Raw genomic sequence first — 17464 nt, forward strand, 5'->3', positions numbered from 1 at the left:
TACCGCTTCGAGTACAGGGCCGTCGCCGCCGCCGAGGACGAGGACGGGCCGCTGTGCCCCGACGCGGTGCCCGAGGAGCTGCGCCGGCAGTACGCTGCCCTGGAGGAGGACGTGCGGGCGCTGGCGAGCGCGGCGCGCGACAGCCTCCGGCGCCTGCAGCAGCTGGCCCTGCAGCCCAGCCCGCTCTCCTCGCCCGACCGCGTCGACCTGCTGCTGCGCACGGAGCGCGAGGAGCTCGGCCCGGGGCACCGGGAGCGCACGGAGGCCCTGGAGGAGGCGCGGGCCGCGCTCGAGCTCCTGGCGAAGGTGGCCGGCGAGGAGGCCCTGCTGCCCCGCACGGAGGATTTGTTCGAGAAGGGAGACCAGCCGGGAGCCCCCGCGGGGCAGGACTGAGAGGCAAGCCGGGACCCGGGCAGCCGCCTCCAGCACCCGCCGGCGCAGCAAGCGCAAGGCAGCGCCGGCTCCGTGTGCGCCGGCTGGCGGCATCGGGGCGTCTTCACCTCCCCTTGCTGCTAGCGCAGAGCTGTTTTGCAAAGCCCCCGAGTCCCGCAGGCGCCGGACGGTTGCGCCGCAGCGCGGTGACCCGACAGCAGCTGACGGCCGCTCGCACCTTCTTGCTGCAGAAAATCTGCGCCGGCTCTTTGCGCCCCAGCAGCGCCCTGGTTCTCCGAGGCCCCTCTGCTCCCTCTGGGGCTGGCCAAGTCCTCGCTGGGTTTAATCGCTCGGAAGAGCTCGCCGAGCCTGCAGGCGGACCCGGACAGGGCTTCCAGCCCGCGGGAGCTGCAGAGCTGCGCCACGGCTCTCAGCCAGCTGAGCAACGCTCGCACGACCTAGGCTACGTGGAAAATCACCCAGACTGAGACATATCCCCATGCTGGGTTGCCCTAGGTGCCCAGATGGCAAAATAAACTAGACCGTAAGTAATAAACCAGGGATTTCTGCCTGCTTCGTGTAGAACAGGGAGCTGCCCCAGTGCTGGAGTATTAAAAGAAGAGCTCCAATACGAGGCTGGCCCTGCCTTGAGCTCTCGCTTTATTAGGTCTCCTCTGCACGGTGCAATCGGTTATTTGCCCACCGCCGCCTGCCCGTTCCCTGCCTGTTCCTCCCGCAAGCTGGGCTTCCAATTAGCTTTTGCAGCAGTCGTTTTACAGCTCAATAAATCCAGGTTTGCTCTGTGTCTGAGTCTCCGTTGCTCTTCCAGGCCTGCGCTGCCAGGTCTCGCCGCCGCGGCAAGAGCAGAGGTTTGGGGCACCCGAGTCCTGCCGGTGCTCTGCTCCCCGCTGGCTGTGGGGGAAACGCAGGCACCAGGTCACATGGAGACACCGGCATTTCGGTGGCTGAATAATCTGCAAGCCAAATTAGTGGGGTATTGGCACCTCTGGTTCCCGTGGTAACACACAGATCCAGCTCATACCGCTTACGCTGCCCTTCTCAAAAGCTTTTATAAAGGTGTCAATACTTAATATTCGTACTCAAAGATTGTTTAGTGCAAGAACATCTCCCTGCTTAGACACCGAATTCCCGACAAGCTCAGGAACCGCGCGTGGCTCCCGGCACTGCCAGCTGCCCGCGGCGTGTGGCTGGGATCGCTGCAGGGCCCAAATGCACATGCACACTCACCAACACACATGTGCACACACACGTGCACACACACACACGTGCACATATGCACACGCACACAAACACACACACATGCGTGCACGCACACGAGCCAGACCTCCCCGAGCCTCACTGCCTTAGAAACCTCAGAAATCTGCTCTAAAAATGGCTTGCTTTAATCTCCCGGCAGTTAGCACTAGCAAGCTGCCTGCTCCGCAGCTAGAACAGAAATGCAAGAGCACGTTTCCAAGCCTCGCTTCTGAGCCGACCTCACGATTTTGGAGGTCACATTCACTTTGACAAACCCTGGTCCAAATGGCCGTGGTGATTCACCCACAGCACTGCTGCGCTTTAGGTTAAAAGCACAGAAAGTGCTGAGTTAGGAGCCACTGAGAGTGACGTTTTATCTGGATGCAGCTTTGCCATAGGCTTGGTGTCCCCCATCCACCGCCCCAGCTCCATCTGCCCTGCGCCACGGCAGTATGGGCCAGGATGTCCCCAGCCAGGTACGTGCCGCAGTCCCAGACAGATGGGAGCATCCGGGCAGCAGCCAGCACTGTCTGAGCAAACACTGCCACATGACCAGCTCCTAATTCCCCTTTGCTCCGGCCCGGGAAGCTCCAGCTGCTGCCCTGCCGCTCCCGCAAGGAAAGCGGGTTGTGACGTGTTCAGAGATGCGATCCCGGGAATTACCGCCCGGATGCAAGTGAGACGCCTGAGCAACCGGCACTCTGCAGCGCGCGAGGCCGAGGACCGTGGCCTGCGGCGTGGGGGGCCGCGGTGCCCAGATCAGCACCCGATTTTCCGAGGTTCTCAGAAAATCCCCGTCCTTTTCCAGGGACTCCTGGCATTCCTGAGGACCTGGCCCTGGGGAGAAGCCGGCAGTGCCCAGATGCAGAAAAGCCACCCGCCTCCCCGGCCGCTCAGCTCCGTCCACAGCTCAGCTCGGGGGAGGCACGGGGGGAACCACCTTCCGCAAAGGGCCACCCAGCTCTACACAGGCCATAAAAGCAGGCAGGGTGCTTAATGCTGAAATAAAGCAGAAACAGAAGACACAGGAGAAAAGACAGACACTGAGCCCAACGGTCCTCGCTTCGTAAGCCCGGCTTCAGCATCCAGCGACACCCCGGGGAGCAGGAGGAGGGTGGCGGGCTGGACCCTCAGCACCAGCAGGAAGCAAATTGCACCACGCAAAACAGCTTCCTTATATTTGTTTTCACCTTTTATTAGTTTCTAGATTAGAAAAAAAAAAGAAAGACAGAAGAAGCTATAAATACATGTGGTCCTTGCTTTGCTGCATGACAAGGGCTTAAGGAGAAATTCTCACACGTGTTACCTATTTGAAGAGCAGTTCCTAGCCCACAGTAGTACTAGTAATAATAATAATACTCAGCAGTCTCGTAGCCAAGCACTTTATATCCTCTCCAAAGCACTGTACAAACAGTAGGTAATTGGTTAACCCTCACAATACCCCTGTGAGGTAGGTACAGTAAGTATTACTATCCCCATTTTACAGATGGGGAAACTGAGGCAGAGAAGTTGAGGCTTGCCTCGAGCCGCACAGCAAGTCAGAGCAAGCCAGAGTTTCAGCTCGGGAGCCCTTGGTTCCCGCCGCCCGCGCAGGGCCTCTCGCCTCCGCAGCCTCTCAGCAAATGGCCCTACTACCACAGCAACAACAGCAAGAGGGAACAGTAGTTGCCCGGGAATAAAAACTACCATCCGTGGGCCCTGCCAGCGGCACCTTCGCCAACTGACTTCGGCAGCGCATGACCGCGAGCCAACGGCCGATGGTACAAAAGACTAATTTCACACAGAAGGACGTTTCCAAGGTGTACAGCACACACAACGATTAGTTTGCTATATAGCGACAGGAACATCATGCACAAGAGGTCAGCGAAGAGTCCTTTCCAGGCAGCCCACACGGACGTTACCAATAAATGAATCGATCTGCAAACTATTTCTTCGGGGAATTGCACACACCTAAGTCTGGCAGGGCAGAAGGAAGAGCCCTGGCCCAGCTTATCCTCAACCCTGCTCCTCAAATGCCAAGTCACAACAGCCCCAAACCCTTGTAGCAGCAGCCGCCGTATGCAGAAAAAGGAACGGCCTCGTGTTGGGTATTTCCCAGCTTCAATGCTGCCGGAGGTCATTTTTAGCAGCAGGATGCATGTTAGGGAGGAATAAACCCCAGGCAGAAGGGGAGTCTGACAGCACCACACGCCGCCCGGCTCCCGCTGCCCGCGAGGGCGGGAGCATCCCGCGGCCATCGAGGGGCTCGGGACCCACAGCCCCGGCCCTTGCTCCTCGGCACGCGTCTCCCGCGGGGGCCGGGCAGGACCCCGCTGCAGCAATGGACCCGTGCGGGGGCTTGGCGAGGAGCACGCTATGGGCAGTGCTCTCCTGGGCGCTGCAAACCAGCCACTTCCCGCCCGGGGATTTAGCACAAGCCGGCAAAGAAAGCATGCTGAAAGCACAGCGCGGTGAGAGGCGACCCTCACCCTGGCACCTGGCCACTGCTGAAGACCTGCTGCAATTCCCACCTCCATCCCAGCAGCATGTTTGCAGCCTTTGCTCTGCGGCTTGGCTCCGCCAGGAGCAGCCTGCCGAGGGCGAGCCGGGTTTCCCCAGCCCCGTCGGCAGCCGCGGGCTCCGGCAGGCTCCGCCGGCAGCCCGGAGAAGGCACCCGAGCACGACACTGGCACGAGAGCGTGCAGCCCCCAGGAGCAAAGCAGAGCGGGAGCAGCTCAGCGGGGAGGTTCCCGCTGCGGGGCAGAGCCGGGGCAGGGGCACCCCGGGGAACGCGGCCGACGGAGCAACGCCGGCACGGAGAGACGGCGGCAGCCGAAAGCACCACCGCACGGAGCTGGGACAACTGCCCCGTCCCTCCGCGCTCGGGACACACAGACCCGCGTGCCGCGGGCAGCGCCGGGCACCAGAACTGCCGAGGCTGCCAAGAGCAAAAGGAAACCAGCTCCCGCTCACGGGAAGCACCATCGCGAACAACTCTGCCCGGGAAGGGGAAGGACCGAGTCGCGTTCGGCAAGTTATTCATCCGACAAGTCTGGCGTCTGTGCATCTGTGATATTCACAAGGAGAGACGACAACTCTTAGCTTTAAAATTACCCCTGTCCTAACTAGCAACTACACTGAAGCCCCTTTATACAAGACAAGGACTAGTCCGTATCTGTTAGGTTGTGGACGATCTCTCGGGGGAGTCATGGAAGCCCCTCCACAGGAGATGCCTAAATCAGACCTGCTGCAGCAGCAGGGAGAGAAAATCCTGCAAGAGAAGAGCCCCATGTTGGCTAGGGAGGGCACGGTGACCCAAAGGTCTTCTTCATTCCTATCTATTAGAAACCTTTTGAAAGAGCATTGTAAAGAGCATCAAAGGAGACAGCGAACTCCTAGACGAGGGATGATGCCTCCTGCCACAGTCCCGGGTGAACTCGGGATGGTGGCAGTGCTGGTGGGAGACCGGATCATGAGCTCCACCGCAGGACACTGCTTCGAGTCCCGAGCCTCGACTCGCCCGGTGTGCTTCTATCTCACAAGCTGTCGTTGGGCCAAGCTGGAACGGGACGTTTCTTCCGGTGCCTGCCCAGCCAAAAACCAAGCAGGGCTTCAGCTCTCCACTCTTGACAGCTCTTCCCTCGGGAAGCTGTTGGCACCAGCTGGGACAGCAGCCCGAAGCCACCCCAGAAACCCGGGGCTTCACCGTAACGCACAACACTCGGCTCACCCTGAGAAACCGTCAGCCTTCGTGTCGCAAAAACAGTCTGCCTGATGCCTCCCCGCTCGCTCCCGAGCCTGGGACCGGGCAGGAGACCCTGCAAGCACCAACCCTTGCGTTATCTTTGGCATACTTCAGGGCAAGGTTGAATCCTTGATTTCTGTTTTGGTCACGGAGTGTGTCACAAGCGTGTTTGTATGTGCTTTGGGGACGCGTGGCTCGTTTGTCGGCTTGTTCTTCAGCACCGCAAGCTCTCCAGGGCAGGGCCCTCGTATTCGGCCAGCACCACAGGAGGTCTAAGTCAGAAAACTATTGTATCGTTCTTTCTCCCTCCACTCCAGCTCCAGGCATGAGCCGCAGGGAAATCACAGAGCTCTTTCCGCTGTTGCCAGCCCCTCCTACTTGTATTTTGACAAGGCTTCCAGCGGCATCTGGATTTGGGTGCAGGACATGAGGAGCGGGTGCATGGGGAGGAAGGGGTTGAAGGACTCCCCGTCTCTGTAGCAGGACAGGATCCTCTCCTCCGTGTGCACGCTCTGATGCACGGTCAGCTCCTTCTTATGGCTGAAGATCTTGCCGCACTCGGTGCAGGGGTAGACCCGCTCCACTGTGTGGGTGAGGTGGTGGGTCCGGAGGTTGCCCTTGTACTTGAAGCTCTTCCCGCACTCCAGGCAGGTGAAGGGGCGCTCGCCGGTGTGGATCCGCTTGTGCTTCATGAGCGTGGTCTTGAGGTTGAAGGTCTTGCCGCACTCGGGGCAGACGAAGGGGCGCTCGCCGGTGTGGATGCGCTGGTGGGTGATGAGCGTGCCCTTGCGGTTGAAGCTCTTGCCGCACTCGGTGCAGGTGAAGGGCTTCTCGCCCGTGTGGATGCGCTGGTGCTTGATCAGCTCACCGTTGTGGCTGAAGCACTTGCCGCAGTCGGCGCAGGCGAAGGGACGCTCCCCGGTGTGGATCCGCTGGTGCCGCGTCAGGTCGCCGTTGCGGCTGAAGCTCTTCCCGCACTCGGAGCAACCGAAGGGGCGTTCGCCGATGTGGATCTTCTGGTGCAGGATGAAGGTCTTCTTGGCGCAGAAGCCCTTGCCGCACTCGGCACAGATGAAGGGGCGCTCGCCACGGTGGATCTTCTGGTGCGTGATGAAGTTGGCCTTGCGGTTGAAGCTCTTCCCACACTCGGAGCAGGAGAAGGGCTTCTCGCCCGTGTGGATGCGCTGGTGCAGGATGAAGGTCTGCTTGGAGCAAAAGCTCTTCCCACACACGTTGCACTCGAACGGCTTTTCCCCCGTGTGGATGCGCTGGTGCCGCATCAGGTCGCCCTTCTGGCTGAAGCTCTTCCCGCACACGGTGCAGGTGAAGGGCTTCTCGCCCGTGTGCACGCGCAGGTGGGTGATGAGGTTCCCCCGGTGCTGGAAGCTCTTCCCGCACTCGGTGCAGGTGAAGGGACGCTCGGTGGCCTGGCTGCGCGGGCGCCTTGCCGGCTCGGTGCCGGGGGCCGCGGCGCTGCCCCGCTCGCAGGTCGGTGACGGTTTCTGCCCCGCGTTGCCCGTCGGCAGGACGGACGCCGCTCCCTTCTCCAAGCAGAGCCCTGCAGGCTTGGCGGCTGCCCGCAGCCCCTCGGACCCCGGCGGGCCCCACCGCAGCTCGGCCGCGTCGCCCTGCGCCGGTTGCACAGTCCACTGGCTGACACGGGGCTCCGGCCGGAGCGAGCCCCGCGGAGCCACCTCCAGGCTTTTCACCAGCAGAGCCTTGTCCGGCTTCATGTCTTCCGGCTCTTCCTTAGGCTGCTTCTGGCTGCCGCCTTCGCTACCTGCCAAGAGAAGAGGGAGCCCCGTTATTACACGCCGCAGGCAAGCGATGAGAGCCGAAAGCAAAAAGCTGAGGAGCCGCAACTCCTGGGCACCGTGGCACGGGAGCAGGGCCCTCCAAGAGACCCACGCGGCCAAATTCACCCCCCGCTGCCGCCCCCGGGACGTCTCCAGGATGCATCGACCCATGCTGGGCTAGCAGAGCTGCATCCCCATGGTGCAGGCACAGCAGGACCACCGTGGTGTCTGGGCGGCCACAGGGATTTTCCTACTAGCTTCCCCTCGGTGACCAGAGCGGCTGTTCCCTGGAATGCTGCTTAGTTTAAGTCTAAAAGTCCTTTTTTCTGCTAGGGCAGGCACCTCCAAAGACGCCAGGAACAGCGCCTGGGCTCGACAGGAAGCTGCACGTGATGAACGAGGGCCAGGAGGACCACAACGACATTGAACCCAGCGGGGAGCCAGGCTGGGGCTCTGGGAGAAGAGAGAGAAAGCAGCAGGGATTTCCCAACACGGAAGTTGGGTCCCCGGTGGCTCGTGACCTAGGGACTCAGTGCCTGCTGGGACCACCAAACCACGTCGCTGCCAAGCACTGGCTGGCTTCCTTTCAGCTCCATGCATTCACCACTGCTGTTTTCCTTGCAATCTTCGTTCCCAAATCTTTTCCCTTAAGCCTCAAGAGACAAGCTTTTGCAGTATTTTACGGTAAAGGCCATGTGCTGTGAGAGAACAAGAAGAATCCAGGAAGTCCACAACACGACTTCTGCGCAGGCTGATGACTGATGCGAAGACCGGAGGGAATTGCTGCTGCGAGGTCCGTTTTGGGGGTTTGGGGTTGCACGCTGCCGTCTGCAGTGCGGGAGCCCAGCGCCCTCCAGCAGGTCCTGAGAAGCCCTGCGCTGCGGGGAGCGGGCAAGGATGGTGGCGGCACCTGGTGCTAGCTGCCCTCTCTGGCATCACGGGCACGTTCAGGTAGAGCCCAGCGAGGCGCTCAGACCGCTGCTGCCCCGTGCAAAGTGAGCTCAGCCCGGGGAGGCTTCTTGGATGAGCAGCAGAGCAGCAGGACCTCTACCGCGGTCCATGGGACAAGCACCCCGCCGATGCGGCTGGCAGTGGGGCGGTGGCATCTCCCCATCACGCATCTCTGTCGTGTGCCTGAGGTCCACAGTCAGTTCACATCCCTGTTACCCAGGGGATGTGAATGCAAAGCACGTGCAGGTTAGGCTCGTGGAGGTGATGCACTTCACCGAGAAATATTAAAGCGCAGATAACATTGCAAACATAAAGGGGAAAAGTACATCCGAACAATGAAAAATACACTGTAGTGAGAGGTTTTCACTGTTGCACCTCTCCTTCAAGCGGGCTGCCCCTCTCTCATGTTTCATCGCCGGGTGGACTCTGTCTCCTGCCTGTACGAAGCCCTGCTGCCGCTGCAGGGGCTTGGGCTGTTCCCACGCAGTCCAGGGCAGCGCTGTCCCACGCCAGGGTTGCTCTCTTGCTGCTGGTGGACGTTTGACATCCCACACTCACCGCGTGGCTGGCCCTGGAAGTGTCTCCCAGCCTTCGCGGTTCCCTGGTTGTGCCGGGTCCCGTTACTGCAAGTGGCTTTGCTCGCGAGGAGCGCCCACGAGCACCAGCTTTTCCCTTTAGCCGGCTGCTTTGTAACTGGCCTGCTGGCTAATGCATCGTCATCCGTGCATCACCCTGCGCTGAGGGAGACGGGTCACTTGGGTGATAAACACTTCGCAAAGGAGTCAGCACCTTCTGGTCCTAAAATGCTTTTGGGGGGTGAGGGGCAGACCGCCCGACAGGCCGGCTTGCCTGCCAAGCGCCTCCGGTGCACGGACTTCTCAAGCCCAAATCTGCAAATCCCAGGGTTGTGCCACGCCACCTTGCGGCTACCGTCACCTGCTGGTACCTCCAGGCTTCGGTCCCGTTCAAGGAGGCGGCTTCCTTCTCTTCCCATCGCCCAAAGCTTACACCATGGGGACTGGGGACATCGCCACCTCCCTCCTCGCTCTGCAGCCCATGGCACCACCAAATCTAACGTCCCGTTTGGTAACCATTTCCAGCAAAGCCTGGCTGCCTGCCTACACTGGTTGTAGGCTGCTTCCGTTAGCCTCCGAAAACCTTCCCCAGGTCCATCAGCAGCCGACCGAATCCCCTTGAGTGCTGCCTCCAGCCCTGATCTCTTGGACGCCGTAAGGACATTTCACTCAAGTCAGGCCCCCAGATGATGCTTTAAGATCAGCTCCCGCAGAAGTGCGATAAAAGCACTTCCAGGCCGGGCGAAGCCATACGGGGGTTTGCTGGTAGGGGACAACACGGCTCGTAGCGCCGCCGGCCAGGCTAGGCGCCCGCGGGTGGTGGGGCGGGAGGTGGGCACGCGCCGGGGACCCTGCGCCGCGGGAGCCGCTCACCTGCGCCGCGCCGGCGCCCCGCGCACGGCTCCTCGTCCGGCTCCACCTTCACGATGATCTCGGGCTTGGCGTCGCCTGCGGGCGGGAAGAGAGCGGCGCTACGCGGGGTTGCGCGCGGGGCGGCCGGAGCCGCTGCGGATCAGCTCCCGACCTCGGGCACGGGGAGGCTGCGCGGCGGCGGTGGCAGCAGCAGCGCAAGACCAGGGGCAGCCGGCTCCTCCTCGCCCCCATCCCCGGTGCCCTCTGCCGAGCGCCTCCCGCCCTGGCACATGCTGCTGCCAGGGGTCCCGGCGCGAGCGGCATCCGCCGATTCACCCGCCGGGAGCCGGCAAAGCACCGGGACCCCCGGCTGCAGCCACCTGCCCCCCCGCGCCCGGCCCCACGTACCAGCGGAGGCGTCGGGGGGCAGCTCCCTCTCCGGGCAGGGCCGGCAGAAATCCCCGTACGAGTCGTCCTCGGGTTCTGCTTTAACGACAACCTCCGTTTTGATCCCTGCGGAAGGACAGAGGCAGCCCGTGAGACCCGCTCCGGGGACGGCTGCCGGGGGCCGTGCTCGTGCCCGGCGCCCTGCCCATGCCGACGTGGCTCCGGCACACTGCTGCTGGCTTCCCAGGTCTCCAGGAGCCTGGATCTTCCTGTGATCCAGGCGCCTCGCAGCAGCCAAAGCGCCTGCAGCCCCGGGAAACGATGCGCGAGCTCACCGCACGCTGGGGATATGACCCACGGCGAGGGAGCTTTCTGCTATTTGCAAACAAAAAATAAAATAAAATAAAAAAGAAAGGCTCTTTTCCCGCCGGGAGGGCATTCCCTGCTGCTGCAATGGCACCAGGTAGGTGCTGTCCTAGCAGGACTCGGCTCCCACCCTGGCTCGGGAACGGCTGCAGCGGGCGGCAGCGCGCCGGGAGCCTGCGCCCGGCCTCGGCCCGAGGGCAGGATGTGCCCCCTTCCTGGCAGCCCCGCTCCGAAAGCCGGGTCGAACGGCTCGCGGCACCCTCGCTGCTCCGTCCCCCTCGGCACCCGGCAGCACGTGCTCCGGACGTGCCGTGACGCCTCTGCCGCGATGCGTCCCGCGGTGGGACGAGGAGCTGCCGGCCCCCAGCATCCCCTCCGGCACTGCAGCTCCAGCGATGCCTGGACAGGCGCCGAGGGGACTTGACGGCTCCCGACCCTCCCCGGCGCCCCAAAACCATGCCGCCGGCGCTCACCGGTGCTGGGGTAGCCGGGCACAGCAGCCCTTTCCCCCAGGTCCGGGGGATACCCGATGTACGACTCGTCCTCCGGCTCCGTCTTCACCACGATCTCGCGCTTCACGGCAGCCCGGCACCTTCCTGGGGAAGGAAAGTCGCGTTTGGGGTCGCCGGGCGATGCAGGCAGCCCGGGGCCAAAGCCCCGTTCGGCGAGGGGCGCTGCCGCGTGCTCCGCGCTCGCGCCACGGCCCTGTGCTGGGCACATGAATCCGGGCACGTGCAGCCTGCCGGGCCGGCAAACCTCGCCGCCTGGAGAAGGCAACGGGCCCCCGGGCACGCACAGCCCTGCCGGGCTCCGGACGGCACGAGGGCAGCTCAGCCCTGGCGGGTCCCCGTCCCCGTCCCACTCACCTGCGCCGGGGGCCTGCGGCGTCCCGCGCTCGCTCTGCCGCCGGGGAGCCCCGACGCACGGCTCTTCCTCGCGCTCCGTCTTAACCGACACCCTGGGTCTGGCGTCCGGAGCATCTGCCCAGGGAAAGAGCATCAGCAAGAGGCTGATCCACGGGGCTTGCAAAAGAGGAGGGCAAAAGAGTGCTGCGTCTCCGCGGACCGGGGGGGGACACCTGCGTCACGGCACGGAGCCCAGGGCCGCCGGGGCTGGACCTTCACGCGCAAGAGAAGCGCAAGGTGCAGGGCGGCCCCGGGGCGCAGAGCGCGCGACCGCCCCGAGGAGCTGTCAGCACCTCACCTGTGCTGCCGGCGCCGGGGATGCCGCCGAGCGTCGCTCCCCGGAGACCCCCCACTGACGGCTTCTCCTCCGGCTCCATCGCGCCCGGGCTTGCGGGCTTCCCTCCGGAACAACCTGTCCGAGGGAAAGCAAAGTCTCGCGCCACCTTCCTCCACTCCCGGGGAACGCCCGCAAATGAACTCCCGTGCCGTAGCGACATACGGCCCCAAAGACAAACGGCTGGGCTCAGCTCTTCCAGAACCATGCAACCGTGGTAGATTTAATCTCTCCGGAATTTGGCGCGGTGCCACAGGGGAGCCTTCAGACGAGGCAGAGCTGTGCCGAGCTGCCAGGGGAAGGAGCGGGGCAAAGAGAGACGCAGGAGACTCTCCCGCGAGGCAAAACCTCCGGCCGGTTTGGGCCGCTAGGAGCCTCGCTCGGGATCGGTCGACCTCAAACGCTTTCGTTAGTGGGGACGCAGCGACGACGCCTGCTAGCAAAGCACGCTCGGGAGACCTCGTCGTGCAGAGGAGGGGAGGACCTCGCTCTGGAGGCGCCGAGGGACCTTGCGGCTGGCGTCGCTGCGGCGGAAGAACGTGTGACGGGACAAAGCCCAGGTCGTCGGGGACCCGGAGCGATCAGCCCAGCTGCAGGAGAAGAGCTGGGTGCTCTAACCTCTCCCAGGACAACCCAGGTACCGGCGCGACGTGGCCCCGAGGAAGGACAGTGCAATCCCACAGCTGCCAGGAGAAGCTTTTCCGGGGCTGATGGGGACGTTTCAAGCCCCTGAGGAGGCACTGGACAGTTTTGGTGCCCCACACTTGCGAAAGAGGGATTCAGACCAAAGCCAGTGCGGAAAAGGGTTGTTCTTCACCCAGGGGAGAAGAGCTGGAAGGAGCGCGAGTCCAAGACCAGGCAGGGGGACCAGACTGCTGCCAGCACACGCGTCCGAGGGCAGACGGCAGGGACAGCGAGGGGCTCAGGGAAGCGCCAGCAGCTACCAAGCGTAGTCGGGAGCAAAACAGCTCCCGGGCCGAGGAGAAAGGTGCTGCAGGGGGCTGAGCGGCCCAGCTAGTACGGAGCCAGGCGCGATGCACACGCAGAGATGTTCCTGGCCCGGCTGCCAGCGCCCCTGACATCTAATCCCAGACCTTCGCTGCACCACGCTTCCTCTTCCTGCCCCGTTTGGCCCTGCACACGCGGCAATTAAAAAGGAACCTCAAGCACGATATGAACCAGCAACCTCACAAAACGCTCTCTCTCGTTGCTCATGAGGCACCCCAAGAGCAGCTCCCGTTTGCATGGTTTCCCCTCCTGTCCTCTCCCCCACCACCACCATCCCCTCTGCAAGGCACTAGCTGTCCAGATGAGGCTCTGCGCTCCGCGGGGCACCAGGCGCTGCCATCCCATCTGTTTGCAAAACACTCCGCACCCATCAGGCCCCAGGCAAACCCTGTAATCTCGGAGTGACAGCAGCTGGCTCGTCCCTTCTCTCACTTCCAGCCCCAGCTAGTCTCCGTGCTCCCTCTCGATCTTGATTTTCCGCAGTCTCTTCCTGGTTGCTGCCACATCCTGATTTAACTGTGCGGCGCGGAGCTTATCCTTCCTTCCACCCCACAAACGAGGATGGTGAGGAGAGCTGGGCAGAGCCCAAGCCCAGGGCAGCGCCTGCTGGCTGTGCTGCTCCTGCCTGCCCCAACCGGGTCCCACGGCCCGGACCAGGCCAGTGCTCCAAGCAAGCGCGATTAATCTCAGGAGCAAAGCTGGGGGAACTCAGCAATGCTCTGTTCACTCTTTAATCCACCCTTCCACGAACACTCTGTCAAACACTACCGAACGGGCATAAAAGGTTACAGGCAGCATCCCCCAGGCACCAGCCGGCTTCACCGCGCCTCGCTGCAAGCTCCCGCTGCAGCCCCGGCTGAACCACCGCGGCAGCTCCGGCCTCTCGGAGAGGAACAGGTGCTTCCCGGGATCTTCGCCTGCCTGCTTTACGCACCCCTTCGGCAGGCGTGAGCCTGCCCGGGAAGCACCTCTTCCCCCTGCCAACGATACAGAGAGCCGCACAGCTGGACCCAGCGGAGACAGGCAGGCAGCTCAGTGAATCGCACCGGCGTCTCCCGCGCATCCCTCCCGTCCCGCCATGGACTCAGGGGCTCCCCAGGACCAGCCGTGGCTGTCGGGAAGAGCAGCCGGCGGAGAGTCCTGCAGCGCCGGCCCGGACTGCGGCACGGGCCCGTTGGCCGAGGGGAAGCTGCAAACCGCCCGACTCGGCCAGGCGCCGCTGGGCCAGGCTGCGGGACGAGGCCCGAGCCCGGGCTCGGCGGCCGGGGCGGCTGCAGCTGGGTGCAGCGCTCTGCTGGCAGGAGCGGAGCGTGCAGCGGGGAGGCGTTTGGGTTGGCTTTGTTTTTAAACAGGAGAGGATTTGCTTTTGGTGGGGCATCTCCCAAAGGTGCCCTGGGGCTCCCGTTCATTGCCTTCTGCCAGCACTACCACTTAAGTGAAGGAATGCAAAACTAGCCTCATCCTGGTAAACCCCATAAGCAGGGGGGACCCTCCGGACAGGGAATTTAACAGGAACTTCATTAGAAGCCAGCTGGAACATTTCACAGATTCCACCCCTATTTACCTGCACCCTTTGGAACCACAAATTGGTAATTCTGCTGCTTCCCAGCCCATCTTCTTCACTCCTCCCAGGCCCCTGGGGAAAACACGCTCCTAAAGCATATCTGCAGCCAAGACATAACCCAGTTCCTGCCCAGCTCCTGCCTTTCCTCTCCAGGCTCTGGAATTACCAGGGTCCTGGAAAAGAGCAAAGTTCATCTTTTTGCTTATTACCCGTGGTTAATGCTGATGGTGTATGCCCACAGCTTTCCACGCAAGTTCATAAAACTGAACACAGACGTTCCTGCACTCTTACGCTGCAACTAGAGCTGCTGGGTGCACGAATCAAGAGAAGATGGGTAGCAAAAGCTTTTGTTAAAGTGTCAGCTTGCGTTCAGGACACTGCCCAAACCTGACTCTAACAGCCAATTAAAAAAATAATAGCTAACGAAACAAGCCCAGCACTCACAAGCCACACAATAAGAAGTGCCATTTTGTTTTATTAGGGTTCATTTGTTATGTCTTATAGTGGACGCTCCACAAAGAAGAGGAGCATCCCTGGTTGTGGGACCTTGCACCGGCACCCACCCAGCCCCCCACGAAAGGAATCGCCTTGCTCGCAAGGAGCAGAAGGGTCAGGACCTGCATGTCCAAGGGAGGCGCCGGGGGGCTCAGAGGGGTCTAGCGAGCGGCACAGCCTCTGGCCACCGGCACCACGGTGCTGCGCGCTGCTCAGCAGCCCCGGATCACGCGGATGCTCTGGGCGACACCCGCATTGCCCAGGGCGGAGAGGGAAAAGGCTGCCCGCGCCCTAATCTTGCTCGGCAAGCAGCGCTAGAGCTTTGCCTCCTCACCCTCCTCTGGGGCTGCAAAGGTCAGTGCAGCCTCCTGCCCCCCCGGCTCTACAACCCTGCCCAGCCCGACCTGCAGCGGCACCCGCGGAGCTGCCGCCGCCGCTGGAACCGGACTTTGCAGGGGGCGAAGCCGCGCAGCGCCGGGAGCAACCAGCGAACAACCGCGTCGACGGCGGAGCGCGGGCAGCCGGGGCAAGGCGAGCTCGGCTCCGGCCCCAGGCCCTGCCCGCAGCCCGGCCCGGGCGGCCGCCGAGACCCCGCCGGGGCGGCGGAGCGCACGGTCCCGGCCCCTCCCGGCTCTCCTCCGCTGCGCACCCCGCGCACGGTGCCACCACCCCCCGCGCACGGCGCTGCGCACCCCCATCTCTCCCCGGTTGCCCCCCGCGCACGGTGCCGCCCCCCCCCTCCGCGCACCCCGTGCACGGTGCCGCCCCCCCCCGCCCCGCTCCGTACCCCGTGCACGGTGCCGCCCCCCCCCCCCCGCACCCCGCGCACGGTGCCCCCCCCCCTCCGCACCCCGCGCCCGGCTCTCACCGGCGGCGCTCAGAGGGGCGGCGGCGCGGGCATCGCCGCCGATGGCCGCCGACCGCAGGAGCGCACCGGGGCGGGCGGGCGCACGGGGCGAGGCAGACAAAGGGCTCCGGTGCCACGGTGCATGCCGGGAGCTGTAGTCCGCCCGCCCCGGCCCCGCCGCCGCCGCCGCCCCGCCGGGAGCGGGCTCGAGGCCGGGCTGCAGCCGCGCCGGGGCTGCCCCGTGCCGGCCCGGCCGCCCCGTCGGGAGCGGAGCCGGGGCCACCGCTCCGCCCGGTGCAGCGCCGGGGCTGCTCCCGCGCGGCCCTTTCCCGGACCGGAGCCGGTGCCGCAGACCCCGGGTCACGGCGGCAGCCGGGGGCCTTGTGGGCGCGTGCAGGGAGGAGCCGGTTCAGCCGGGCTTGGGCTTGTCGGGAGCGCGATTCCCAACGGAGCCTCCTGCAGGAGTCCGGCTTTGGCATCGGAAGCCCGCTAGACCCAAGTCCCCGTGGCCTTCGTGCCTGCTGCAGCCGCCCTGAGCAGCCCGTGGGAGTGGGCAAGGGGCATCTCCCCTCCCAGTCCCAGCCTGGCAACCTCGGGCTTTTACGGATGCATCTCCTCAAGGGCACCCATTTCCCAGAGAGACCCCGTGCAGAGGTGCTAACGGCGCTGTTTGGGACCAGTGCGGCTGTTGGGAGTGGGGTAGCCATGTACATCACGTGGCAGCAGATAAAGCTGGGGAAGGTGCATTAGTGGGGTGGTTGATGAAGCTGTGAACAGCTACCGGGCTTAGCCAGGGAAGGCAGGAGCGGCTGGAGATGAGGCTCAGCATCTCCTGCTGAGCAAGGCACAGGCTATGGAAAAGGTCTGCCTGAAGCTGCCTGGGGCGCGCGGCTGGCCCCTGCCAGGCTGGCTCTCAGCCCCCAATGTCTGCTCACACACATCGGCTTTCTCTCCTCACTCATTCGTGTCCTCTCAAAATGGGAAAAAACAGCCAGGAAGAGGTCAGGGCTACCCCGTCAGCACAGAGCTCAGCAGGGCATTCAAGGAATGTCCTTGCCGTGGCAGCGTTTCTTTGGCCTTAGTCCTGGGCAAGGTGCCTTGGACATAACCCTCTTGGGAGAGGGCTCTGCTCCTGCTGCCGTCCGCAGTGGGGTGAGGAAGGGCTGTGGGTGGCAAGGAGCAGTTCCCCTCTGGCCGCGGTCTCTGCAGCATCCGGCCGCCTCCGCAGGGCGGTGGAGCGGGTAAACCAGGCCAGGGAGTTGCAGTGGCTGCACCGGCACCATGCTCTGCCGCCCTGGCCACCGGCCCAGAGAGCCTGCAGGCGGAGCAGCCCTGCATAGCTCACCCCATCCAGGCCGCGGCTTCAGCTTTTCACTGCCACCCCAGAGCAGAATCCAGCTGGGGGGGGTGGAAATGCGATGGGTCAATTCACCACTGTTGTAGCAAAGACGTGACATAAGGGCAAACCCTTAAGGGTGAGGTTAGTTTATCTGTGGAGCAGTTCTCGAGGAATACCGTGACCATTCATTGCTCACAGACTTTAAACCTTGCCCGGACATTGCTCCCACCAGCCACCCATGGGCTGGATGGGGGCTGGGGAAATGCTCAGACTGGCTATTAAAAAGTCCTTCTCATCCTAATGTCTGTTGACCTTCCATAGCCAGTTTGGCTGTCCTGGCTCCTCTCTTACTCTGGCTTGAGCTCAGCACCCTGCAGACTGGCCTTGCCAAGGAAGACTTCCCATTCCTCCGTGCAGAGCATTCCCACACCCCCTTCACCCAGGGAGCCCCAACGCACAAGCCTCTGCCGCTGTGTGTCCCTGAGTTTTGTGACCTCTGCCTGCTCCCTGGGGTGGAGATGGGCTGTGACATCCTCACACCCACCCGTGTTCCTCTGTCCTGGTGGCGGCTCGACACCAGCTGTTCGCATCTCCTCCCCAGACCTGCTCTCCAGGTGGGTAGGAGGTGGCTTCATGCCGGTAATTGTGCACTTGCTCCATTCACCTCATTACGTGCACACGCTCCTCAGCTT

At 63.2% G+C, this 17464-nt stretch overlaps 1 protein-coding gene across 1 annotated transcript in view; it reads right to left on the reverse strand.

Annotated features, from left to right (window-relative positions):
- Window positions 1-3185: 3185 nt before the first annotated feature.
- LOC106500479 (zinc finger protein 91-like) overlaps window positions 3186-17464 on the reverse strand; it is a 37415-nt gene continuing 23136 nt past the window's right edge. Inside the window, exons 7-10 of the mRNA XM_067292239.1 lie at window positions 10754-10872; window positions 9936-10040; window positions 9549-9623; window positions 3186-7133 (exon numbers count right to left, since the gene is read on the reverse strand). Coding sequence (XP_067148340.1) covers window positions 5728-7133; window positions 9549-9623; window positions 9936-10040; window positions 10754-10872 — 1705 coding nt within the window. The 3' untranslated portion in view covers window positions 3186-5727. The remainder of the gene's footprint in view (window positions 7134-9548; window positions 9624-9935; window positions 10041-10753; window positions 10873-17464) is intronic.

The sequence above is a fragment of the Apteryx mantelli genome, chromosome 2 (assembly GCF_036417845.1).
Source record: "Apteryx mantelli isolate bAptMan1 chromosome 2, bAptMan1.hap1, whole genome shotgun sequence".
In the NCBI taxonomy this organism is placed as follows: Eukaryota; Metazoa; Chordata; class Aves; order Apterygiformes; family Apterygidae; genus Apteryx; species Apteryx mantelli.